The sequence below is a fragment of the Schistocerca piceifrons genome, chromosome 7 (assembly GCF_021461385.2).
Source record: "Schistocerca piceifrons isolate TAMUIC-IGC-003096 chromosome 7, iqSchPice1.1, whole genome shotgun sequence".
NCBI classification, from domain to species: domain Eukaryota; kingdom Metazoa; phylum Arthropoda; class Insecta; order Orthoptera; family Acrididae; genus Schistocerca; species Schistocerca piceifrons.
Genome location: NC_060144.1, coordinates 521,617,561 through 521,644,884, shown reverse-complemented (window position 1 = coordinate 521,644,884; position 27,324 = coordinate 521,617,561). Strand labels below are relative to the sequence as shown.

At 42.8% G+C, this 27,324-nt stretch overlaps 1 protein-coding gene across 1 annotated transcript in view; it reads right to left on the bottom strand.

Moving 5' to 3' along the window:
* The window catches only part of LOC124805202 (3-ketodihydrosphingosine reductase), a 70,259-nt gene that overhangs the window by 29,389 nt on the left and 13,546 nt on the right, over positions 1-27,324 (bottom strand). Inside the window, exons 3-5 of the mRNA XM_047265698.1 lie at positions 26,103-26,271; positions 25,799-25,938; positions 2,097-2,291 (exon numbers count right to left, since the gene is read on the bottom strand). Of these exons, the coding sequence (XP_047121654.1) occupies positions 2,097-2,291; positions 25,799-25,938; positions 26,103-26,271 (504 nt within the window). The remainder of the gene's footprint in view (positions 1-2,096; positions 2,292-25,798; positions 25,939-26,102; positions 26,272-27,324) is intronic.

The following is a 27,324-nucleotide window of genomic DNA, read 5'->3' as shown; positions in this document are numbered from 1 at the left end:
TGTGTACCTATGCGTTAACTTTCATGTGGCAGTATCGTGCTGACATTTTTCAACAGTACAATGTTCGCTCACACACAGCATGTGTGTCTATCAACCGTATGCGTGATGTTGAGTTACTCATGTGGACAGCAAGATCCCTAAATCTGTTCCCAATAGAACGTGTGGAACCAGTTCAGATGACAACTTCATCCCAGTGCCAGCACATCAAGAAGCAGTTACAGCCACTGAGGGGCCAGTTTGCTTCATGAGAGGATATAATGGCTTTACAACACTCTTCCTACCCAAATCAGCGCATGAATCCAGGCCAGAGAGGGTGCAACATCACACTGGTAAGTGGCCTCCTACCACCACGTTCTTTACAAATTTGACTCAGTTTTGTATTCAGTGAGATAACATCAATATGTAGTTTCATTTGGTTTCCTCCTCTCCGTCTGAGTGAGTCACTGTTTTGGTCAGGTAGTGTAATATGAATGAGTGAGGGAAACTGAATTATTTGAACAGTATTAATGATACACCATTTGACTCTGCCACTTCAATTAAATACCAAGGTGTAAGATTGCTAAATGAGATTAAATGGGACAACCACATAAGATCAGTTGTAGGAGAGGCAAATGGATGACTACAGTTTATTAGCAAATTTATGGGATAGTTTATTGCAACTCTAAAGGAAATCGTGTACAGAATGCATGGGCAACCACTGCATGACTGTTTGGGATTCTTACCAGGTGAAACTAAAAGAATACATCAATGCAATTCAGAGTGGTGTTTGTAGATTTCCTATGGACTGGTTTGATCGATATAAGGGTGTCGTAGCAATGCTTGGTTAGCATAGTCAGGAATGCTTGGAGGGAATGGAACTACTATCTTTTGCAAAACACTATTATAAACTTTGGGAACTTAAATGGGAATCCATGGAAGAAAGATGATATTCTTTTTGATGAACGTTACTGAGAAAATTTTGAGAACTGGAATTTAAAGCTGACTACAGAATGATTCTACTGCTACCTACGTATAATTTGCGTAAGGGCCATGAAGATAAGGTATGGGAAACTAGGGCTCATACAAAGGCTTTTAGACAGTCATTTTACCCTAGATTTATTTGCGAGTGGAACAGGAAAGAGAATGGCTAGTAGAGGTACAGGGTACCATCCGCCACACACTGTACGGTGGCTTGTGGACTATGTATGTAGATATAGATGTAAATGTAGACTGATGGAATTTGGGCACCTAGAATTTGCAACAGTTTGCAGAAAGATTGTACTGTCTCCAACATTCAGGTCAGGTAAGGACAAAATAAGGGAAATTATGGCCCAAGCAACCACTTCTTCCTTAGTCCATCTGAGACTGGAACACGAAAGGGAATGACTGGCAATGGCCCGAAGTACCTCTACTGTGCACTGTATTATGGCTTGGAGGAGGATATATGCAGATTTAGACCTAGGACAGAGAGTTTATGATTTGGAGTGGGGGGGGGGGGGGGGGATGGAATAAATAGGAAATAAGAAAGAAAATGCAGTAACCACAGTATATATAGGAGAGAAAAGTGGTTTGAAAAAAACAATTGCAGAACTGATGGCTTGAAACAGAATAACTACTGCAGATTAAATTGAGCAAACCGTCCCCCTTCCACCCCCACCACTTATGGAAGACTTTATCAACAAAACAGAACAACATAAGTAAAAAAAAAATTACACGAGCAGGAAAATTTTTTCTCCGAATTTACAAACATGAAGTGACAGAATGAAATAATGTTGTAATCCATGGCTGTAGTCTTATTTTATGTTCCTCATATGGGTGTAGAATGCATAGAACGTAGGCCTACTTGCTGTGCTTGAATAGGTGTTCACAAAAATTAGGCAGGCAAGTTGCAGGAGAAACAGTGAGATAAAATAACTGAGAAATCTTCATAAAGTTAGCAAATCTGACAATTTTCAAATCTTTACATCCATAAGCCAACGTTTGGTAAGTACTGGTTGTTACTTCACTTTGGAACACACATTACTGATCCACGATTTAAACCTTTATCTGAAATATGAAACGATTAAGTTACTGTTATATCAGCAGCATGCAAAGAAAACAATGATTACAGTACTAACCTCCATCTCAAGGGCCTCGGCCAATCCCCTGATGGCGAACTTGGTGCTGCAGTAAGCACTGAAACCATAGAGGCCTAAGAGGCTAGCTTGGGATCCTACAAGCACAATATGGCTGCCCTCCCTGTTGTTCTTCATCTGAGGCAGCACTGCATGTGTCATCTGAAGGGTGCCCAGCAGGTTTATGTTCACCATTTTCTGCAGACAAAATCACAGGAACTTCTTACAATGCATGTCTTTGCCTTCAGCTATTGTTCCTTGTCAATGTACACTGATGTTTGTGAAAATTACACACCCAGAAATAATGGAGTGAATAATATTAAGAACAACAACAATAATAATAGCCTATACGACTATAAAAAGACAAGTTGTTATTTAATATTGTTAATGTACATCTTGAAAAGTCTTAGACCAATTTGCTTCAAATTTTTACACAATGCTCTAACAAACATTCACACGATGGTATTTGCAAACATCTCAAAAAGGTCTTGACTGATTTACTTAAAATCTTTACATGATACTCTACTAAACTCAGAAAACACACACACACACACACACACACACACACACACACACACACACACACACACACAAACCATGTAAAGACAAGTTGTTGTTTATAATTTTTTCCAATAATTTTGACGAGTTCTAGACCGAATTACTTCGACAAGTTCTAGACCGATTTACTTCATACATTTACACGACACACTCTAATAAACATTTAGATGGACAAAGACCATACTTTTTTTAAACATATATAGTACATAAAGGGGGAAGTTGTACGCAAAAATCTCGAAACCTTTTCACCTGATTTACTTCACATTATTCTAATAAAAATCACATGGACGTAGACTACATACTTCTTAAATATATACTGTATAAATATATAAAGGGGTATTTTGTTGGCAGACATCTTGATAAGTTCTTGACTAATTTACATCAGTGTTTTACATGATGCTCTTATACACAGGTATGCTATTGTGTACTGATATGTGTCATGTAACAAGCATCTGTGTGCAATATGTATATGGACACAGCCTTCCAGACAAGGTGCTCTGTGTTTTTAAGTATTTTTGTGATGACAAATATTTATAATGTGCTGAATTTTATCCAGTTGACACCTTGTGCATGAAGTTCAGAGTGAAAGAACATCTTTAACCAAAAAAGTTTATGCCTTGAAGATAACAATTAAGACTGTTGAAACTGGTTGTCTTGAATAAAAAATATTTTTGTGGTCTTGGCCTTTGAATGGTTTTTAACAATGTACATAGATCACCTTTCAGTACTCTCATGATGAGAAAATTCACTATAATACACATTTACAAAGTATGAAAAGACAGTTTATGATTTACCGTAAAGAAGACATGTTAAGTTTGCAGATAGGCACAAATAAAAGACACCCACACAGAGCTTTTGGCCACATCCTTCATCAGCAAAATTAAAACACACACCATTCATACACACAAGCAAGCACACCTCATGCACACATAACTGCCAACTCCAGCAGTTCAGGGTGGAATGCAACTATAATGTGCTACAATAAGCAGCAATCTATCTTTTCCTACATTGTTGATATTCCTATCCAGAGTATCCATTGCCTAATAAACATTTACACAGACAGACATTATACACAAATCAGAGGATGCTGAGGGAATTAGATACGGAAATGAGACACTTAAAGCAGTAGATGAGTTTTGCTAGTTGGGCAGTAAAACAGCTGCTGATGGCCCAAGTAAAGAGGATATGAAATGTACACTGCCAATGGCAAGAAAAGCTTTTCTGAAGAAGAGAAATTTGTTAACATCAAATACAGATTTAAGTGTTAGGAAAATCTTTTCTGTAAGTATTTGTATGGAGTGTAGACATGTATCGAAGTGAAACATGGACAATAAACAGTTTAGACAAGAAGTGAACAGAAACTTTTAAAATGTGGTGCCACAGAAAAATGCTGAAGTTTAGATGGGTAGATCACATAACTAATGAGGAAGTACTGAACAGGATTGGGGAGAAAGAAATTTGTGGCACAACCTGACTAGAAGAAGGAATTTGTTGTAACTTGGACACACAACACAATCAAGAATGTTAGTACAACTTTTATTAGACTCTGGCATGCATGCTGGTCACCACAGCACACACTGAACACAATAACATAAGGCAAGTGTATGCAAGCAGTAAAAACTTGATAACTGAGTGTGACTGTAGTGCGGCAGGTTTTAAACATGCACTCACCAGTGGAGGGCTCCAACGGAAGTTCACACAGTATTGCTCTTTCAAGGTGCACTCTTGTGGATGACAACACACTGTTAATGCATGCGGCTTTCAAGTGTGCCCACATTACTTCATTTCTCTTCCCTTGGGGAACAGCTCAGATTCGCGAGATGTCCACGACGTCTTCTTCCGCAAGGCTCTGATTAAGATGTGCTGATACTGGGGCCTATGGTTGGAAGTACTTGGAGCATGGGCAGTGTTGCAGTCCGCCTTCTCGTGTCAACTCATATGATAGGATTGGTGACATTGGTACGAACTCCATGTCCACATCAGGTCCAGAGCCTGGTGGTGGTGGTGCCCCGGCAGCTGGCGGTTGGGACGGCTCCGATGTGGGCGGTAGCTGAGTTGGTACTGACAGGGCTATTGGAGAAGCTGAATCAGGCATGTCCGCCAGTGATGGGGGACTCTCGTAAGGGTCCCAGCCACATCAGGTGATCTGTTGAGAAATGCAGACTGGAATGGCGATGTTGGCATCCCGGCCAGGGTTATCCAGTCATCCATGTGCAGGTGCAAATGGTCATAATGACATGCACGGAGGCCCTCCCCCATATAGACGTCATAGAGGCAGTGGCCACGGCATTGAGAGATGATGGCAGGAATCCATTTTGGGTGACGGTCAAACCTGCATGCACATATAGCCACACTGGACCAGAAAGGGACAATGGCTGCACGGATGATGTCCCTGACTGTGCCACAGGGGATGTAAGAGCATCCAGGATTGACACCCCTGGAGCAGTTCAGCAGGGCTGTTGTCGCCGAACTGTGTGAACCGACAGGGAGACAGACACTGATCCAAGGCAACATTAGACAGGGTCAGAGCACATACATTTTCATTTACATTTTAAATGTTCTAACCAACCTTTCAGCCTCACTGTTGGACTGTGGGTGGAAGTGAAGGGGAAAAAATGTGGTGAATCCTGCAGGAGTTCAGGCATTGCAGATGGAGGCAAACTCCTGCGACACAAACTGAGGGCTGTTATCAGAGACCAATATAGCCGAAAGTCCTTTGATGGAAAAATTTTCAACAACGCTGCCCGGGTGGCAGATACAGAAGTTGATGGCCAATGAATATCTTATGGGAACCAAGAGAATGCATCAACGACTATCAGGCAGTATGCATTATGAAAAGGGCCATCGAAATCGATGTGGAGACGGTTCCATGCCCGTGAAGGTTGTGGCCACGAAGACAACATTGCCTGCGGGGAAGCTTGCTACAATGTGCGTCACGAACATGCTGTAACCGAACAATTGATGTCATCATCCAAATCATGCCAAAATGCATGACAGTGGGGTAGCGCCTTGGTGCTGACAACCCCCCCCCCCCCCCCCACCCTCCCTCCCAATGATCAGCGCACAGCAATTGCAGGTGCTCTGAATGGAGAGCTAAGGGAACTAATACACGAGGAGCTGAACAGTCTGTATCGAAGAGTAGAACACCATCAATGACAAACAACAATGCTGAAACACGTAGTAGTTATGGAGGGGGTCGGATGCCCACAATGGAGGTGCCTCAGGCAAGCCACATTGTATCATTTCCTCCCAAAACCTGGGTCTGGACCAGCTGGAAGACAGGAGAGTGCATCTGCATTTGCATGTTTAGCCGTGGGGCGGAATTGAATCTTGTAGTTGTACTGAGAGAGGAGCAGCGCCCAACATTGAAGGTGATGCGCTGCTTTGTTTGACAATGACAATGAGGGGTTAAACAGTGAAACTACTGGCTTCTCATTCGTGATGAGATAGAATTTTATATCATAGAGGAAAATACGAAATTCTTCATGGCATAGACAATGGTGAGGGCTTCTTTCTCTCTTCGTGAATATCTAGTCTGAGTCAAATTAAGTGTCTTTGACGCATATGCAGTAGGCTGCTCAGAGCCATCAGAATATTTATGAGCTAACACCACCCCCAGCCCATGCTGGGAAGCATCTGTTGCTAACACTAACTTTGGCCCGATTGGTATGTTACAAGACAAGATACAGATTGTAACAAAGACTTTAGTTTGGAAAGGGCCATTTCACAACCTGCAACCAGTGGAAAGACGTCCCCTTATACAGCAAGACATGTAACAGTTGTGGAACCGATGCTGCCCTTAACAAAAACTGATAATAATAAGCAATCTTACCTAAAAAACCTAGAGTTCCTTGACCGACGAGGATGCGTAAGAGCCAACAGTGGCAGAGATATTCTGATGAAGGTGTTTGATACTAGCACTAAGAGACCTCGAACCCACCATAAACAATAGAAAGCTGAAAGAAGCAGCACTTAACCAAATTTCATTTTAACCTGGTGGCCTGTAACACTGAAAAGAGGTACGTAAGGTGTTGAGATGTTCAGCAGTGGTGGAGCCGGAGACCACAATATCATCAAGATAGTCGGCACAGCCTGACACAGGCCTCGTGAGTTGTTTGAGAAACCACTGAAAAATCTCTGGGGCACTGGCCACTCCAAATGGTAACTGCAACAACTGATACGAGCCAAAAGGCGTGTTAACGACCAAGAGCCATCAAGAGTCAGCATCAACGGGAAGCTGAAAATATGCATCAGAGGTCGATCTTGGAAAAATACTGACCACCAGTGAGCTTAGCAAAAAGTTAATCAGGGTGTGGCAAGGGATGTGTGTCAATGATAGACTCAGCATTGACATGAACTTTGAAATCACTGAAAAAGGTGTAACATCCCAACAGCTTCTTGACAATGACTGTGGGGGTAGCCCATTCATTGGATGTGATTGGTTGGATGACTCTGGAGGCTGTGAGGCGGTCAAGCTCTGCCTTCACTTGGTCATGGAGTGGCATTGGCACCAAGCGAGCCATAAGGAAATGGGGTCTGGCAAAACATTTCAGGGTGACGTGGGCTTTGAAATTATTGGCACAATTCAAACCCGCAGAAAACGAGGCAGAAAATTCAGAGCTAAAGGGTCGAGTTGTGTATAAGGCACTTGATCAAAGATGAGATTAACTTCACTGGAAATAGTGTTCATTACTTGAACTGCTGCCACCATATCATACCCCTGTGAACCGTCCGACAAACGGCAGAGGGAAGCAGTTCAAACTTCTGCAACCTCACACCATGATTCAGTCTGAGTACCAACAGTCCTTGAAGGCTCAAACAATTGTGCAATAGTCAGAACATTGGAGAGGGAGGTGTTTTGCACACTGAAGAGCACACTCATGAACCTCACGATCGGGGACCAACCAAATGATTGCGTCACAAACCATCTGGTCAGCATATGTCTCCTTAAATACATCAGTGACAAAGTGGCAATGGCAGCTTAATCTGTGAAGCTCAGGTGCCCAAGGCTTATAGGAATATTCCTGTTTCCTGCAATGCCGATACAACTCAACCCTAGCAGCAACCATGTGTGTCCGTTTACAGCAGTATTTTGAAAGAAGGTTGGCACATGTTATCAAAAGAGAGTAAAGACAGATCCTGTTGGGGATCAGTTGGCAAAGGAGTTGATACAAGTGAGGCAATAACCAAGACAAAAAGAAAGCATGGCATAAGGTAACATCAGTCATTCCAAATGCAGGAAAGTGCTGCCACAACTGTTTTTTTGTTTAGTTCCCATTCTTTGAAAGACTCATAAAACAGAAACAGTGGGGGATAAATGACCAGGACAGTGACAGGCAAAACAGGAGGTGCAAGGGGTGATGTGGCAAGTGATGTAGACTGAGACAGACCCAAACTGGCCAATACAGAGGCAAGCATTTGCAATATGTGGGTGTGACTGTGTTGCCCTGTGGCAAATGCCTGCTGCTGCTAAGATGCTGCAACACTGCATTAAGAACCCCTTGCCAATCAACCAGAGTGAAAACTCATCAGTACCACCATCAGACACTGTACACACAATGGAGGACCAACCAGAGACTGGAAACCATGCGGAGAACAATGCCACACTCCTCTTCACTTGTGTTGTAACTTGGACACGCAACACAACCAAGAATGTTAGTACAACTTTTATCAGACTGTGGCATATATGACAATCATCGTAACATACACTGAACAAAATAAAATAAAGCAACTGTATGCAGGCAGTAATAACATGATAACTGAGCGTTACCATAGTATGGCAGGGTTTGAACAGGCACTTGCCCATGGCGGGCTCTATCAGAAGTTCAGAGTATTGCTCTTTTGCAGCACACTCTTACGGATGAGAAAATACTGATAATGGGTGAGACTTTCAAGTGAGCATGCACTATTTCAGGAATGGTTAATAGAAACATTCGGAGACATCAAGGGATCAGTAGTTCTAATTGGAGGAAAGGGAGGGGGGCAGGGGGGGGGGGGGGGGGGGAAGGGGAATTGGGTGGGTAAAAGCTGTAGAGGGAGACCAGGATATGATTACAGTAATTAGATTCAGAAAGATGTAAGATGCAGTAGTTATTTGGAGATGAAGAGGCTTGCAGAAGATAGAATAGCACAGAGAGCTGCAGCAAACCAGTCTCTGGACTGAAGATCACAACAAAAAAAATCGACTGCGTAAAAAAGTGGCATGCTGTGCTAAGAAAATGTGTTGTTTCATTTTCTTTCTCGCAGTTAGTTTTAAGTGCAATAACTGAGCATTTAAACAATTACACAAATTGTTTCTTTCATATATATTCTCTCTCTTTACATAGAATTTTACACAAAAATTGTATACACAACAATATGTTGTTCAGGTTTCTTCCTTGCAGTCAGCTTTAACAGAAAACAGGTAAGTTGTAGTTATGGCTAACTTCGTAATCCTACCCCTTCACAGATTAGAACTATGTGAAATACTATCATTGACGCCACTACCCTCACAGATCCAAAAGCTGCAGAGATGCTTCTCATACCCTGTACACCAATGATCACCACCGGTTTATCCCATCATTTTAAACAAATGCAATTCCCAGTCAAGGTTTTGTTTGCAATAACAATAAACAAGGCTCAAGGTCAGAGAGAGAGAGAGAGAGAGAGAGAGAGAGAGAGAGAGAGAGAGAGAGAGGGGGGAAAGGGGATCGAAAGAGAGGAGGGAGGAAATGGACAGAGATGTGGCAGGAGGACATGAACAAAATGGCAGGGGGGGGGGGGGGGGGCAGGAGATGGAAAAAGACAGGGGGAAGAGTGGGGAGAGGGATGGAAGGGGGAGGGGGAGTGATGGGGGAGTGATAGGGCAGGGGGAGGGGGAGGGAGGGAGAGAGGGGGGAGGGGGAGAGGGGGGAGGGAGAGAGGGGGAGGGAGAGGGGGGAGGGAGAGAGGGGGAGGGGGAGGGAGAGGGGGGAGGGAGAGAGGGGGAGGGAGATAGGGGGGAGGGAGAGAGGGGGGAGGGAGAGAGGGGGGAGGGAGAGAGGGGGAGGGGGAGAGAGAGGGAGGGAGAGAGGGGGAGGGGGAGAGAGAGGGAGGGAGAGAGGGGGAGGGGGAGAGAGAGGGAGGGGGAGAGAGAGGGGGAGGGAGAGAGAGGGGGAGGGAGAGAGAGGGGGAGGGGGAGGGGGAGGGAGAGAGAGAGAGAGAGAGAGAGAGAGAGAGAGAGGGGGGGGGAGAGGGAGAGGGAGAGGGAGAGGGAGAGGGAGAGGGAGAGGGGGGGGGAGAGAGAGAGAGAGAGAGAGAGAGAGAGAGAGAGAGAGAGAGAGAGGGAGAGAGAGAGAGAGAGAGAGAGAGAGAGAGAGAGCATGTTGGGAGGAAGAGATGGAAAGGGAGAGGAGGAGCAGATATGTACTCAGAGAGTGGGAAGAAAGAGGAGATGAAGAAAGAGAGGGAGGATGAGGAGATGGACAGAGAGAGGGAGGACAAGGCAATTAGGATGTATATCCAATTCCCACACATACTTAGCAATTACGAAGCATTGCCTGGTTCACTAGTAGTAATAATAGTAATAATAATAGTAATAATAATACCAACACAAAATCACACATTTGCTATACATGGATGACCTAAAACTACTGGCAGCAACAATTAACAACTCAACCAATTACTAAAGATAACAGAAGTATTCAGCAATGATATAAATATGGCACTTCCTGGCAGATTAAAACTGTGTGCCGGACCGAGACTCGAACTCGGGACCTTTGCCTTTCGCGGGCAAGTGCTCTACCAACTGAGCTACCCAAGCACGACTCACGCCCCGTCCTCACAGCTTCACTTCTGCCAGTATCTCATCTCCTACCTTCCAAACTTTACAGAAGCTCTCCTGCGAACCTTGCAGAGATTTTCACTCTGCAGCGGAGTGTGTGCTGATATGAAACTTCCTGGCAGATTAAAACTGTGTGCCGGACCAAAACTCGAACTCCGCTGCAGAGTGAAAATCTCATTCTGGAAACATCCCCCAGGCTGTGGCTAAGCCATGTCTCCGCAATATCCTTTCTTTCAGGAGTGCTAGTTCTGCAAGGTTCGCAGGAGAGCTTCTGTAATGTTTGGAAGGTAGGAGACGAGATACTGGCAGAAATGAAGCTGTGAGGACGGGGCGTGAGTCGTACTTGGGTAGCTCAGTTGGTAGAGCACTTGCCCGTGAAAGGCAAAGGTCCCGAGTTCGAGTCTCGGTCCGGCACACAGTTTTAATCTGGCAGGAAGTTTCGTATCAGCGCACACTCCGCTGCAGGGTGTAAATCTCATTCTATATAAATATGGCTTTTGGAACAGACAAATGTAAGAAAAATAGCATAGTCAAGGGAAAACACACTAAACAAAAAGATTACATATTGGATAACCACAGCAACTGCATAGAAGCGATGCAAAAAACAGATGCCTATAAATATCTAGGACACAGACAAAAAATAGGAATAGATAATACAAATATTAAAGAACTAAAAGAAAAATATAGACGAAGACTAACAAAAATACTGAAAACAGAATTGACAGCAAGAAACAAGACAAAAGCTATAAATACTTATGCTATACCAATATTGACCTACTCATTTGGAATAGTGAAATGGAGTAACACAGGACTAGAAGCACTCAATACACTTACACGATCACAATGCACAAATATATAATATATCACATACATTCAGCAACAGAAAGATTCACATTAAGCAGAAAGGAAGGAGGAGGAAGGGGATTTATCGACATAAAAAAACCTACATTATGGACAGGTAGACAATTTAAGATAATTCTTTATAGAACGAGCAGAAACTAGCAAAATACACAAAGCAATCACTCATATAAATACATCGGCTACACCACTGCAATTTCATAACCACTTCTACAACCCTTTAGATCACATAACATCAACGGATACAAAGAAAGTAAATTGGAAAAAGAAAATAGTACATGGCAAGCACCCATATCATCTAACACAGCCACACATGGATCAAGACGCATCCAACACATGGCTAAGAAAAGGCAATATATACAGTGAGACGGAAGGATTCATGATTGCAATACAGGATCAAACAGTAAACACCAGATATTACAGCAAGCATATTATTAAAGACCCCAATACCACAACAGATAAATGCAGACTTTGCAAACAACAAATAGAAACAGTAGATCACATCACAAGCAGATGTGCAATACTAGCAAATACAGAATACACCAGAAGACATGACAATGTAGCAAAAATAATACATCAAAAACTTGCCATACAACATAAACTAATAAAACAACATGTTCCCACATACAGAACCATTACAACAGAACCATTACAACAGATAAAACAACACCACATAACAAACCTGACATCATACTAACCAATAAAAAGAAGAAATTAACACAACTAATCGAAATATCCATACCCAATACAACAAATATACCAAAGAAAACAGGAGAAAAAAATTGAAAAATACATCCAACTGGCTGAGGAAGTCAAGGACATGTGGCATCAGGATAAAGTTGACATTATACCAATTATACTATCAACTACAGGAGTCATACCACACAATATCCACCACTACATCAACGCAGTACAGCTACATCCAAACGTATACATACTACAGAAATCTGTAATTATTGATACATGTTGAATTACCCGAAAGTTCCTAAATGCAATGTAACATATACCGTACAGTTAAAAGGAAGTCACGCTTGATCAAGATCCGCGTCACTTTCCATTTTTGACCAGACGTGGCGTCTGAGAGGGGAGAGAAATAATAATAATAATAATAATAATAATAATAATAACAACCATCTTCTACAGATAAAGACCAGATTACAACCCAATAGAAAAAAGCCAAAACTAAACAAAGTGCTGAGACCAGACCCCGAATACATAAAACTCAACAAGGAAAACATCTTACAGGAAATTAGTCAGACAAACACCACAAACTGGACAGAACTTGTGGACGTCATCAAATCCACGATGATATTGGGTCAACCCCCGAGAAGGAGAAAACACAGGTGGTGGAATATAGTATGTGACCAAGCAATAGAAGAAAGGACCAATGCCTGGAAAAACTTCAATAGTCACAAAACATCAGAAAAATGGCAACAATTTCTAGTAATCCGAAAACAAACACTGAAAACTATTCGGAGGGAAAAAAGAAATTATGACAAACAGCGACTAGATGAGATAGAACAAGACTTTAAGAAGAACAACACCAGGAATTTTTATAAGACGTTTAAAGAACATATTGCAGGATACCAGCCACCCAATCTTTGCTTCAAGAAACCAGATGGTTCACTAGAAACTAACACGAAGAATAACTGCCAAATCCTCGCAGACTATTTCAACAAACTTCTCCTACAGAGGATATTCACTACGAGACGTCTACATCAAATCCTGACGCTAAACCGCCAACCATCAACGAAATAGTAGAAATTATCAAGACACTGAAAAACAATAGAGCCCCAGGAAAAGATGGAATTATTGCAGAACTATGGAAACTAAATGATGAAAGATTAACAGGAAAAATTCACAAAATCATATTAAACATTTAGGAAACAGAACAGATCCCTTCTGAATGGAAATGCGCACTCATCCATCCACTCCACAAAAAAGGGGACAAAACTGAACCAAATAATTACAGGGGTATCTCACTCGTACCGGTCACATATAAAATCCTGTCAAAAGTTCTCATGAATAGCTTAGAAGAACAAGCTGACCCACAAATACGAGAATACCAGGCTGGTTTTCGCAAGGGATGATCATGCATAGAGCAGATCTGGAACCTGAAAATGATTCTCCAGATGAGAAACACCTGAAACACAGTGGTTACTTTTGTAGATTTTAAAAAGGCCTATGACTCTATAAACAGAGTAGCGCTCTGCAAGACACTGGAAGAATTCAGCATTGACAGAAAGACAAGAGCAATCATTCGGGAAACATTAACTGACAGTCTCCAAGGTTAAATTTATGGGGGATATCTCGGAACCATTTGAAATCCAAACTGGAGTGCGACAGGGTGACGGACTTTCACGATTACTCTTTAATATCATTCTTGAAAAAATTATCAGGACATGGGAAAAAGAAGTCAAAGGAATCCAAATTGGCATTAGAAAAGATAATAGATTCAATTTGAAGTGTTTAGCTTTTGCGGATGACCTTGCAATCCTCACAAATAATAGAAAAGAAGCCACTAACGCCATAGAGAAGTTACACGAAATTGCACAAAGAACTGGCCTGCAAATCTCATATGAGAAAACCCAGTACATAGAAAGAGTGCCACAAGACAAATTGCCTATTGTGACAACCCATGGGAAAATCATACAAGTACGACATTTTAAGTACCTGGGAGAAATCATCCAGCCATCAGGGATCAACCTAAAGGCCAATGAGGAAAGAATAAAAAAACTACAGAAAGCATATAAACTCACGTGGAACTATTATAACAAAAAGTCCATATCCATTAACGCAAAATTGAGGCACTACAACACTGTCATACTTCCGGAGGCACTGTATGCATCTGAAACAACACAAATAGGTGGGCAAACTAAAATCAAAGAAATAGAGAAACAAGAAAGGAAAATTCTCAGGAAAATTTTTGGCACGATACAAGAGCAAGGAATCTGGATGAAGAGACCAACATCAGAATTATACAAATACACAGACAAGATTACGGATACAATAAGGAAAAGAAAAATGCAGTTCTACGGACATATCCACAGGATGAATGAAAACAGAATTTCAAAGTGAATTCTTAAAGTCATCAACTCAGACAGGGGAAAAACAAAATGGATAAAAGAAGTTGAAGTTGACCTCAGACAAGCACACATAACAGTAAACGATGCAGAAAATAGAACTGAATTCAGGATCATCATCAAAAAACATAAATTTGACACCACAACACAGAACAGACCAGGATGCAAATGGACAGCGGAGCGAAAGAAACAACACAGTGAACACATGAAGAAAATTTGGGCTCAGAAAAAACATAAACAATCATCATAAAGGAATTCAAGTTCAAACGCTCTCTTAAATGGGAATAATCGAAAATAAATAAATAAATAAATAACAGAAAACATTGGTTTGTTTACCATTAAATTTTGTACTCACTTTTGATAGAGAGATCCCAAAATTTCCCATCTCCATTGTACCGTAGTAGCAGACAGTTCGGCACAGCCTGTCACCCAAGATCAAGGAAGTCAAGCAAGGAAGATGTGGTGAACAAAAGCTAAAATGCTCAGTGATCTATGGCTGTTTATTGTGGTTATCAACTGCATTAGAAAATAATGGAAAGTAAACCATGTAGCCACGTTATTAGTATGGGGAGCGCACAACAAAGGGTGCAGAGATTTGGCTCAAACTGTGTGAGTAGAAGCAGGTAGACACTCCTTTCAACTCCCTAGAATATCTTGCCTGAGTGGGCCATAGGAAAAGAGAAACACACTCTAAAAGTTTTCGAGTACAGTGTCATGGATTTTTGAACTACAAGGCTAAAGTAAAAGGGGTAGTGCACTGCTCCTGTAATTTTTTTTCTTTTCGATTTTATTTTATTCCTTGCAATGTTACACTATTATTTATGAAATTTAAACATATTTATCAATTCAATATATACAAGCAACATTAATTTATTCTGTAAAAAAGTTTCTGTTCGACGGGCTTACAGCTCAGAATTGGTATGCCAATCAGGCAAAATCACTGTGAGCAATGAAGCAATCATCTGACTGACACACCATGTTGAAGATACCTGTTTGGTAAAACACCATACCCCGCTGCATAAAGAAGTCTGTAACTGCCTCTTGCTGCATCAAGAAGACCGTAACTGCCTGCTGCACATCCTCGTCCAACAAGAATCGTCAACCCTTCAAGAACTTTTTTAAGGGATTGAAGATACGATAATCGCTTGGGGAGAGATCAGGATTATACAGCGAGTGTAGAAGTGTCTCCCATTTGAGTGTGTGTAACTTCTGCATTGTGACATTTGCAATATGTGTCTTATCATGAAGCAGCACCACTGTTTGGCAAATCATTCCACTGAGGAGGTTTTCAACAGACATGCTGTCACACATTCTTAATTCTCTGATGGAAGCCCATCAGTATTTGTCATTTGCTACCCAAGAAAAGAATAACTGCACGTTGGTCCAGTTCGGATGCATTTGGCAATTATATCACCATAGTTCACATCTACTACAAGCATGTCAGAAAGACAAGAATGCTGCCCTAATCCCTTACCATGTTGGTGCTTACATACCCACATTGGAGTTGTGCTACAGCAAGGCCCTTGAACAGAAACTTTTTGATCGCCCCATGATTATTTAAATTTAGTTAATTAATTCATTTAAACAGGAATTGTTTTAAATAATATATTTCAGACAGTTTGTGATTTCAACTCCCCTTCAGTAGCAACATTCTGTTGCCATACCCGCACTATCTTCTTTTTCTTTGTTCTCCTTGGTGCATGCATTCGGAGCAAATTCCCTATAATTGGAGGTTACTGTACCTGTTTTCCAACAGTTCATAACAGTCTCTACAGTTGTGAACAATGTCTCATATCTGTGGTGATTTTCTGTGCAAACCTATTATTTTATTGAAAATGGAAACCCATCAAGAATTTTCTACCATGACATGATTGGTGAAAATATCAAAACTATAACTTTTGATAAAGATTTTCTTGAAAAAAAAAATTTCACCAGTGGTCTTCATTGCACTTCTTCAATTCATAAAGAAAAGGTATGATCACCAACTCCCCTGCGCCTCTGGGTCCTCTAGCAAAAGCTATGGGTCAGCAGCTCTAGAGCATCTTATTGAAATTCTGAATGATAATTTCATAGTAAATGATGAAGATTTGATACTATACACCAAACTTGACAAAATATTTATGAAGAGGTATGTGGATTCTCCCTCTTTCTCTCTCTCTTCTTCACATACACTTTTACTACATACAGTCCGATTTTATTTGCAACAGATTTCTTCTTCAAGTACAGACATGAACAACAATGATTATGATTGTAACAGTTATTAATCTTATTCTTTGGTGTTCTTGTCTGATAAGAAGAAAGTCATCAATTTTCGTGATGGTCATCCACATCAGAAGTTTGCATTATTAAAACAACAATTCCTATCTCAGGGGAGGGGGGGGGGGGGGGTAGCTTGGGGTTGGGAGGGGGGGATTTATCTTCAAATTTGGAGGAAAGAAGTAGAACAACTTGGCACTAGAAATGACGAAACTGCATTCATGAATTCAAAAACATGGGAACAATTTCAGGATGCACAAGGCCGTTACAAACAAGTAACAATGAGAACATTATGACAATGGGCATTACCGCTCCAAGGAATTAAAAAAAGAAGGAAAAATGATGGTAACAGGAGGAATCACACCCAAGCTGGCAAACTGACAGTCACTGTATTACTTTAGCATTGTTGCTCAAGAATCCCTCACACTGTACTCAAAAATCTTTTAGAGAGTGATTTTTATTTTCCTATGGCCCACCCAGATGAGATATTCTATGAACTTCAAGCATCTACCAGCTTCTACTAACACAATTAGAGCCAAATCAGTGACCTGCGTCCCGCGCCCTCCCCTTGTAAGACAGCCTGGCACAGTATCATATTCAGGATATTTTCATGTAACAGTGTGGTATTTTATTTTCTACGTCCCCACTTGCTCCATCTGAATGCTGTCTGTGTGGCTGTTACAATGACAATGTTACTCCGTGGACTTACATATAAATCATGCGGAGGGCAGTACCACAGGAACAGACTGAGGTTCTCTTCTATCCCATGACACAACGTTTAAATGCTCTGTTTCCACCATGTGAAGCCTTCACACTATATCAGGTTCTCAGAGTCACAGATTTTGGTACAGTTCTGTACTCCTAATCATCTGTCTATTGTGATGTACCAAATTTAGTGACATTTCTTTTTGGTTGGCTGGTTGGTTTAAAAGAAGGGGGGAGGGAACCAAACTACGAGGTCATTGGTCCCTTGTTCCTGATAAAACAATGCCACAAGTGTTACAATAAAACAGACGAGACATATAACACAAAATGGAAAGAAAGGAAAAACAACAAGAATGAAGGAAAGGCAAGGAACACTAAAAGGAACAAAAGAGGACTAGAAAACAGAGAGACGCTAGAAACAGAAGAGAATAAAACAAGAAAGCAGATTACAGTGGCTGGCCAACCACGAGATTAGAAAGGAAAAGTCAGCCACTCTGCAAGACATTAAAACCTCCACCGTATTTACACAAATCTAAGCCACACTTTTTTTTCTGGTTTTTTAAATCCAAAAACCGCCTGCGGCTTATGATCAAGTGCAAAGTAAGTGGAAGTTCTGAAAAATGTTGGTAGATGCTGCCACAACTAACTTCTGCCGTCGAATATATGTAGCACTACACAGGCATGCTTTGCAGGCACAAAGATAAATACTACTCTTCGTCAGAATATGGGCAGTATGACATTTCCTGAAACGTAGCGGGATAAATACTGGCGCCAAAACCTCTGCATCAGTAAATAAATTTAAAAAAAATGTAGAAGAATGTAAACATTATGCCATGTATTCTTTCGTGTTTGCTGCTATCTCATTTAAATCCTGTCTGCCTAATAAACTATGAAACTAGAGTGAGACAAGAGCAAACACAGAAGAATATACATATCATGTCATGTTTATATTTGTATTATTCTTATGCTGAATAGCGATACAGTCAGAAATGAAACATGGCAACTGACTAGATTTTTAAATCTAAGATGACTAATTTCTGTGCAGAATGTAATGTACTAAAGAGGGGCCTGCAAAGATTTTCAAACAGAGAAAAATTTTCGCTGAACTCTCCTTCAGAACATCATCTATCATATACAGTCTATTATTTGCTTCTTGTTGATCATTATCAAAGAAAGCAGCAGTGTAAGTAACAACAAATAGCAGTCTCTTGCCATTGTTTCGCTTATGAGACAATTCCTCCCCTTTTTTTTTTTATTGTAAGCCGCGGTAGTGCGCACAAAAGCAAGTCATGCTGTGAGCAGCGACAGGTTGTAAATACTCGTTATCAGAATGCGACAAACAATGCATGACACAGTACAATACTACATTTTCAGCTTAGAGTGACGTAAATACCTATAACAAAGAGAACGGCACTTATCAGATCTAGCAAAATAAGCAATCTATTCAAACCAGACAAAGCACGTGAAAAAGGAAGGGTACCCATATAAATACGGACGGAGCGCATGACACATAGCAATGGCTACTTGGTAAAGCTTAATTGTTAAGCTTACGACTCAAACCAAACTACTGTAGCTGTATCTTCATCCATTCAACCTAAATTGTGTCTCGTGTTACAATGGACCAACTTTGTTTCAATTTGGAGGTGCAGTCTAAAACTTTTATCCCCCATTAATTTCAAGCCTCTAATTTCAGGTGCGGCTTGGATTCGGGAAATTTCTTTTTTCCTCGATTTCGAATCTCATTTTTCAGGTGCGGCTTAGATTCGAGTAAATACGGTAACCTAAAAGAACTAGGGTGGAGGACACAGCGGGACAACGGATATGCGCTAAAACTTAGATCAAATGATAAAACCCACCCTCATGAATAAAACATAAAACTAAATCAGCCAATGAGGTGTTATCACATAAAATGAGCATCAACAAGTCCAGTAACCGAAGATTTTGTCGTTGGGCAGTCAAAGTGGGACAGTACACCAGAATATGGGTCACTGTCAACCAGGCACCACACCGACACTGAGGTGGGTCTTCATGGCACAAGTGTGGCCAATGCGGAGCTGGCAGAGAACAACTGATACCCTGTGAGAGGGTCGCATGGAAGACTTCCACACATTCGTAGTCTCCTTAATGACATAAAGTTTGTTGTGCACACTGCTACGCCATTCTGTCTCGAAAAGCAGAAAAACCCTGAGGCATAAGTCAGTATGCAGGTCAGGTTCAGAGATGCCCATCTGCAGAAGCGGATGCCGACGTGTCCTGCGGTCCACACAAACACCACTGAACGACCAGACTGATCCAGGGCATAGATGGACTTCTGGGTGGACGCCACCAAAGGATGGTGAGGGTAGCACTGGTCGATAGCTTGTAGGCTGCTCACAGAGTCAGTACACACAACAAACAATTCATCGGGGCATGAACATATGTGCTCAAGAGCATGATATAGTCACCAGCTCGGCAGTGAAAACACTGCAGCCATCGGGGAAGAAATGCTGTTCAATACGTCCTCCATGGACATACGCAAAGCTGATGTGAGCATCAGTTATCGAACCGTTGGTGTAAGCCACTTCGTGGCCTTAGCACTTGTCAAGAATCGAGAGGAAGTGGCTGCGGAGAGCCGCAGGTTTATTGAGTCCTTAGTGCCATGTGAAAGGTCCAGGCGAAGCTGCAGCCTAGGTGTACACCATGGAGATGTACGTGAATGGACCTCAAGTATTGGTGGTAAAGGCAAGGACTCCAGTTCGGAAAGAAGGGATCAGACATGAAATGCAATTGGAAGCCCTGAACTGGGCCGCTGATGCGGGAGATGAGCCACCGTGGGTGGGAAAAGGAGACAGTGATTTGGATGCACAGGAGAACTTCGAATGTGCACTACGTAACTGGCCAGCAGGTGTGCACACCTAACCTGCAACGCAGGCACTCCCACTTCCACAAGGACGCTGGACACCGGACTCGTCCTAAAAGATCCTGTCGCTAGGCGAATGCCACAGTAGTGCACTGGCTCGAGTAAATGCAACACTGAGGGTGCCGCCGAACCATAAACCACACTCCCATAGTCAAGGCGAGATTGAACAAGGGCTCTGTAGAGCTGCAGCAGCTTAGAGCAATCTGCATCCCAGTTGGTGTTGCTCAGGCAGCGGAGGGTATTGAAGTGCTGCCAGCACTTCAGCTTAAGCTGACAAAGGTGAGGGAGCCAAGTGAATCAGGCATCGAAAATCAGTCCTAAGAATCGATATGTCTTCACTACAGTGAGTGGATCGTCATTAATGTAAAGTTCTGGTCCCGGACAAATGGTTCGACACTGACAGAAGTGCATAACACACGACTTTGCTGCCAAAAACTGGAAACCACGGGCTAGAGCCCATGACTGTGCCTTGTGGATGGCTCCCTGTAGACTCTGCTCAGCAACACCAGTACTGGTGGAGCAGTATGAAATGCAAAAGTCGTCTGCCTAGAGAGATGGTGAGATGGACGGCCCTACAGCTACTGCTAGACCATTAATGGCCAATAAAAATAGACACACTTAATAAAGAGCCCTGCAGGACCCCATTCTCCTGGATATGGGGGGGAACTATGGGAGGCACAAACTTGGACACAGAAAGTACAAAGCGACAGGAAATTCTGGATAAAAATCGGGAGTGAGCCTTGGAGACACCACTCATATAATGTGGCAAGGATATGATGTTGCCAGGTCGTGTCATACACTTTTCATAAATCAAAAAAGATGGCAACCGAGTGTTGGCATCTGGAAAAGGCTGTTCGGATGGCAGACTCCAGGGACACAAGATTATCAGTGGTAGAACGACCCTGGCGGAAGCCGCCCTGACATGGAGCCAGTAGGCCACGTGACTTTAGGACCCAACTCAACCGCCGACACGCCATACATTCCAGCAGCTTACAAAGAACACTGGTGAGGCTGATGGGCCGATTGCTATCCACATAAGTGGGTTTTTACCGGGTTTGAGCACTAGAATGATGGTGCTCTCCCACCATTGTGATGGAAAAACGCCATCGCACCAGATCCGGTTGAAGATGACGAGGAGATGTCACTTGTAGTCAGATGAGAGATTTTAAATCTTCTGACTGTGGATCCGATCTGGTCCAGGAGCTGTATTGGGGCAATGTGCTAGGGCACTGAGGAGCTCCCTCTCCGTAAACGGGGTGTTATAGGATGCACTGTGGCATGTAGTAAATGAGAGGACTTTCCCTTTCAGCTGCCGTTTGAGAGTGTGAAAGGCTGGGGGTAGTTCTCCAATCCAAAGGCTCGAGCATAGTGCTCAGCAAAACGCTCGGCAACCGTGCTTGCATCAGTCAATAACATGCCATTTACGTTAACACTGGGAACACCTGTTGGGGTCTGGTAGCCAAAAACACGTTTGATTTTTGCCATGGCATCCAATGGTCGAGACGTATCTCTCCTAACACTCCTGCTTCCATCGTCTGATACGTTGGCGAACGTGAGCATGGAGCTGTTTAAAGGCTATGAGCTACTCCAGAGAAGGGTGCCGCATATGCTGCTGTAGAGCTCGCTGAAGCTCCTTAATTGCTTCAGCGACTTCTGGTGACCACCAAGGGACTGTCTTTTGCCGGGGGCACCCTAAAGAGCGAGGGATCGTGTTTTCTGCCACAGAAACGATTGTTGTAGTCACCTGCTCAACCATCACATCGATGTTCCTGTGTACAACAGTGACAGCAGAGATGATAGTTTCCCAGTCTGCCTTGTTTAAAGCCCATCTGGGCAGGCGTCCATGCAGCTGATGCTGGGGCAGTGACAGGAAAATGGGGAAGTGGTCACTACCACACAGGTTGTCATGTGCTCTCCAGTGTATAGATGGGAGAAGTCCTGGGCTGCAAACTGATAAATCAATGGCCGAGTAACTACCCTGAGCCACACTGAAATGTGTGGTGGCCCCAGTATTTAAGAGGCAGATGTCGAACTGAGACAGTAAAGTTTTGACATCTCTGCCTCGACCAGTATACACAGTGCCGCCCCACAAGGGGTTACGGGCATTATAATCTCCAAAGAGTAGGAAAGGTATGGGGGGTTGATCAATCAGTGCAGCTAATACATTCGGGTATACAACATCTGGAGGAAGATATACATTGCAGACAGTTATTTCCTGCATCGTCCTTATTCTAACAGCCACAACTTCAAGAGGGGTTTGAAAGGGCACATGTTCACCACAGTCTGAGTTTAGGACGTATACACAAGCTACACCTGACACTCAATTATAGTCACTGTGGTTCCTGCAATATCCCTTATAGCTGCAGAGGGCAGGGGTCCACAATGCTGGAAACCAGGTTTCCTGGAGGGCAATGCAGATAGCAGGTGTAAAGCTTAACAGCTGCCGTAGCTCACCCAGGCAGTGGAAAAAACCACGCAATTCCACTGGAGGATGACATCATCGTTAGACTGGGAAGGCATGGAACATTCAATGAGGCAGTTTATGCATCAGGGTCACCTGCTGCCACCGACTTTTTGCCTGAGCAGTCTATATCCATTTTGTCTGAGGGTCCGGCGAGATCTATGTCCTCAGCAGACGCCAGAATCTCCACCTCATCCACAGATGCAGAGCTTGGAGGTAGCGGTGGTGTGAGTGCCACCACAATTCCCTTGGTATTGGTGACCTCCTTTTTGGATTTCTCTCGCTGTTCCTTGGGTTTCCTTGGCTGGGAGGACTTCACTGATTCAGTCTCCGGGACTGAGGATGAGCATGAAGCCCTGTGACCCGCTGCTTTTGGGCTCTTCAACCACTGTCAGGTGTCATCTCTTCCACTAGCAAAACCTGAGAAGGGAGAGACCAAAGGGGCCCCCTTCCTAGCGAGAGCAGCTGAAGAAGTTGTACACTTCTCAGGCTGAACAATGGGGATGGACGTTCCCGATGGTTGGGGGGAGTTACGCCTGAAGTAGGTAGTGCAAGAACAACAGGGAGCCCCACCATCAAGGAGGCAGATGTAGTCTTCTGGCTCTGAGAGGTGACTGGGGGCTGGCAGAGCTGATGGGGCTAGAACTGTTGTAACAGCGGGATAAGATAATTTCATATGTACAGGATGTAGACGTTCAAATTTCCTCTTAGCCTCCGTGTAAGTCAGTCGGTCAAGAATCTTGTACTCCATGATTTTCCTTTCTTTCTGTAGAATCCTGCAGTCTGGCGAGCAAGGCGAATGGTGCTCTCCACAGTTGACACAGATGGGAGGCGGGGCACATGGAGTATTGGGATATGATGGGTGTCCGCAATCTCGACCTGTGACACTGGAAGTATAGCAGGAAGACATATGACCGAACTTCCAACATTTAAAGCACTGCATTGGGGGAGGGATATAGGGTTTTATATCACAACTGTAGACCATCACCTTGACCTTGTCGGGTAACGTATCACCCTCGAAGGCCAAGATGAAGGCACCAGTGGCAACCTGATTATCCCTCGGACCCTGGTAGATACGCCGAACGAAATGTACACCTCGCCGTTCTAGATTGGTGCGCAGCTTATCATCGGACTGCAAAAGAAGGTCCCTGTGAAATATAATACCCTGGACCATGTTTAAGCTCTTATGGAGTGTGATGGTAACAGAAACATCCCCAGCTTGTCACAAGCAAGTAAAGCCCGTGACTGGGCAGAGGATGCTGTTTTGATAAAGACTGACCCACATCTCATTTTGGACAAGCCCTACACCTCCCCAAACTTGTCCTCTATATGCTCAACAAAAAACTGAGGCTTCATCATCAGCTCTCGAACATACAAGGAACCGGGGTGAGTAAGAGCAGCCATCCTTAGCCTGATGTTCCTGCCATGGTGTGGCCAGAGAGGGGAATGATTTGGGGTCGTACTTCTGTTGAATTGAGCTCGTGAATGCTTCAAGACTGCTGGTATTTCACCACCAGCAAGAGATGATGGACTACGCTTCATCTCATGTCATCCGCCCTGATGCCACCCACTCTGACCAGGAGCCCTCCCCACAGGTACCACCCAGAACCAACAGGGTACATGGCAGCCCCACCATAACCGTCTGGCTACTGTGCTGGATACCAGGTGTAACCAAGCAAACAAGTCCATTGCCATCGTCAGCGTAGAAAACGATACTGCACAGCTGATGGAAAAATACGCACCCAGGACGGTGACCTCACCCAACAGCTGGAGAATGAGAAGAAATGCAGATCCATGTCGACAAAGGATGCGAGAGGTCTCAGCACAAGATGGACACGATGCACCATGTAAGGCGCCCTTCCCCCATTGGCTCACTCCTCAGGAAAATTTTGAAAAATGGAGGTCAAACTCTACAGAGGACCATCACAAAGGCCGAAACGTGAGAGACTCCTTTCAGTCGCCACTTACGACAGGCATGAATACCTTGGGCCTATTCTAACCCCAGGACTCGCAGGGGGTTTCTTTTTGGTGTTGCAATTTGCACTAAATTTTGTGTATTTCCTGTTGCAATTTGAAATGATAGAATGGCCAAATTTTCAACCATATCAGAATATATTTTAAATGCTGAAGATCCAGCACATATACAGATCAAATGAATAGTGTTGCAATTAAATGCTTACAACTATCACAAAGTGTGTTACATTCTGGGCATCAGCAATTGTTGAAAGGCATGATGTTAACAAGAATTCCACCGACAGCTGGTAAAATTGTTGTTTTATTGATAGACAACCAGTCTAACCACCTAAAAGCCACATCATCAGGTGCAACAATGTTAAAAGGTCATTGGCATACCCATTGCTCCTAGTCAAGATACATTATTCAATGATTATTATCTATATCACACTGGTGAACGAACGTTGACAAAGACATGATCCATTAATTTTGTTAAATTGCTGGTGGGTGGATCATGTAATTTAGGCCCTTGTTTTAAGATTTGCCTGTGTCAGTGTGATGGCAGGGCAAGAGTAGACGTGCCCATTGAAGCACGAGCCTGTTAGCCAGTCTTAGTCACCTGAGCGGGCCCCTTCTACTCTTCCCACAGCTAGGTTGTCCTACCATCACACCAATGCACGCAAATCTTAAAACAAGGGCCTGTAACGACATGATCCACCCACCAGCAATTTAAAGAAATTAATGGATCACGTCTTTATCACCCATTGTTTCACAGTGTAATGTATATAACATTCACTGAATAATATACCTTGACTAGTTGTGCTGGGTACAACTATGACCTTTTAACATTCTTGCAACTGATGATGCGGTTTTAGATCATGAAATTGGCTGTCTATCGATAAAACAACAATTTTACCAACTGTCAGTATAATTCTTCATAATATCATGATTACAATTATATTCAAATATGCCAAGCATTAGAAAGTGTTACAGGGAGGACATCACAAAGGATGGGTATTCTAAATTGCTGTTCCATCAGAAACAAGTATGATTGACTTATCAAAACAAGATTTTTTTTAAAAAATTAGTTACTGTAATACACCGCTGTTACTAACACCTCTTGCTACAAACCTTTATATCCTCTATCGACAAGTCTTCCAAGCGGCCTGCCACCGACGTTCCTGCACAATTGACCAACATCTGCACTGAGACTCCACATGTTGCTTTCTCCACAACAGATTTCACATCTTCATAATTGCCACCCACATCCACTGAAATTAACTGTCATAGTAAAACAGCATTGCAACCGAGTCAGCACAACTCTCAGAAAAAAATATACAATTTATTTGCACCTGTAGTAATTTCCAGGAAAGAACTCTGCTTAGAGAGAGTATTATAATGGCCACAATATTTAAGAATTTTCAGTTGCACTTACATGAAAAATACTTAAGTTCCTGGTTCTGGGTATCGGTAATGCACGTCTTCAGCTCTTCGTATGCCTGGCTCAAGCGTTCTTGGTTTCTTGCAATTAATGTGACACTTGCACCTCTTCTTAGAAGATTTGCTGCAACTTCCTTTCCAATGCCGCTCGATCCTCCTGTCACCTACAATAAATGTCACAGCTGTTAATATATATGTTAAGTTGGGGCACAGACCATCCAAGTTTCCTCTGAGACACCTCAATCCCAGCTATATTCTACAGCTATTTTGTGACCTACTTAGAGCATACTGCATGTGACAAAGAACTAATTTCCCATCACTCTGTTACCAGTGACATAAACTAACTACTCATTTCAGCTTCTGAAAAGCTATTCCTGTTTCTAATGTCACACACTGATGTGCCTACACTACCTTTGCTCCATATGAAGTCCAGTTAACAGTTATTGATGGTGTTGGATTCTGTACCCAATGGCATAGCACACACGTCTGATATTAATGATATGAAAGCAATCAAACATACTGACCCTGCCAACATAAGCCAGATGTACTCAGATGCCCAATCTTGCTCAGCTTGTGTGTTACTGTTAACCAAACACTCAACATACAGGGTGTCCAGAAAAGGACTCCCTGATTTCAAAATTAAATATCTCGAAAACAAAGATCGATAGAGGAATGCAGTAAACAGTATGTTTATTGTGAAAGCTGTGAGAAGTTTACACAGCAGTTTGAAATAATAGTCACAAACCTGCTAACAGATGGCGCTGTAATCGCCATATGTAATGCCTAGTATAAATAGTGATCCGAAGCCCAGAGCGATCAGTTCCACTACTGAAATGTGAAAGGGGGTTAGCGTACCAAAGGAAGAGATTGAAACCATGTATTCCATTGAACAACGCGTTTTTCTGGTGCTAGAGTACCACAGGTTAGAAGAGAGTCCTACGGCAACAAGGCGAAGTTTTCAAGCACAATTTAATGTTCCAAAAGGACGCGATGTGAAAACCATTCGTACACTCTTCGCAAAATTTCAACGAACAGGCAGCGTAACTGATGATCTAGTGGGCATGTTGGCCGCAAGCAAACCGCAGTTACGCCTGAAAATATCGCCACAGTTTCTGGAATTATTCAGCGAAATCCAATGTCATCCGTCCATAGAATTGCATCTGAGACTGGTTTGAAGCGTTCCAACACGCAGAAAATACTGAGAAAGAGCCTACACA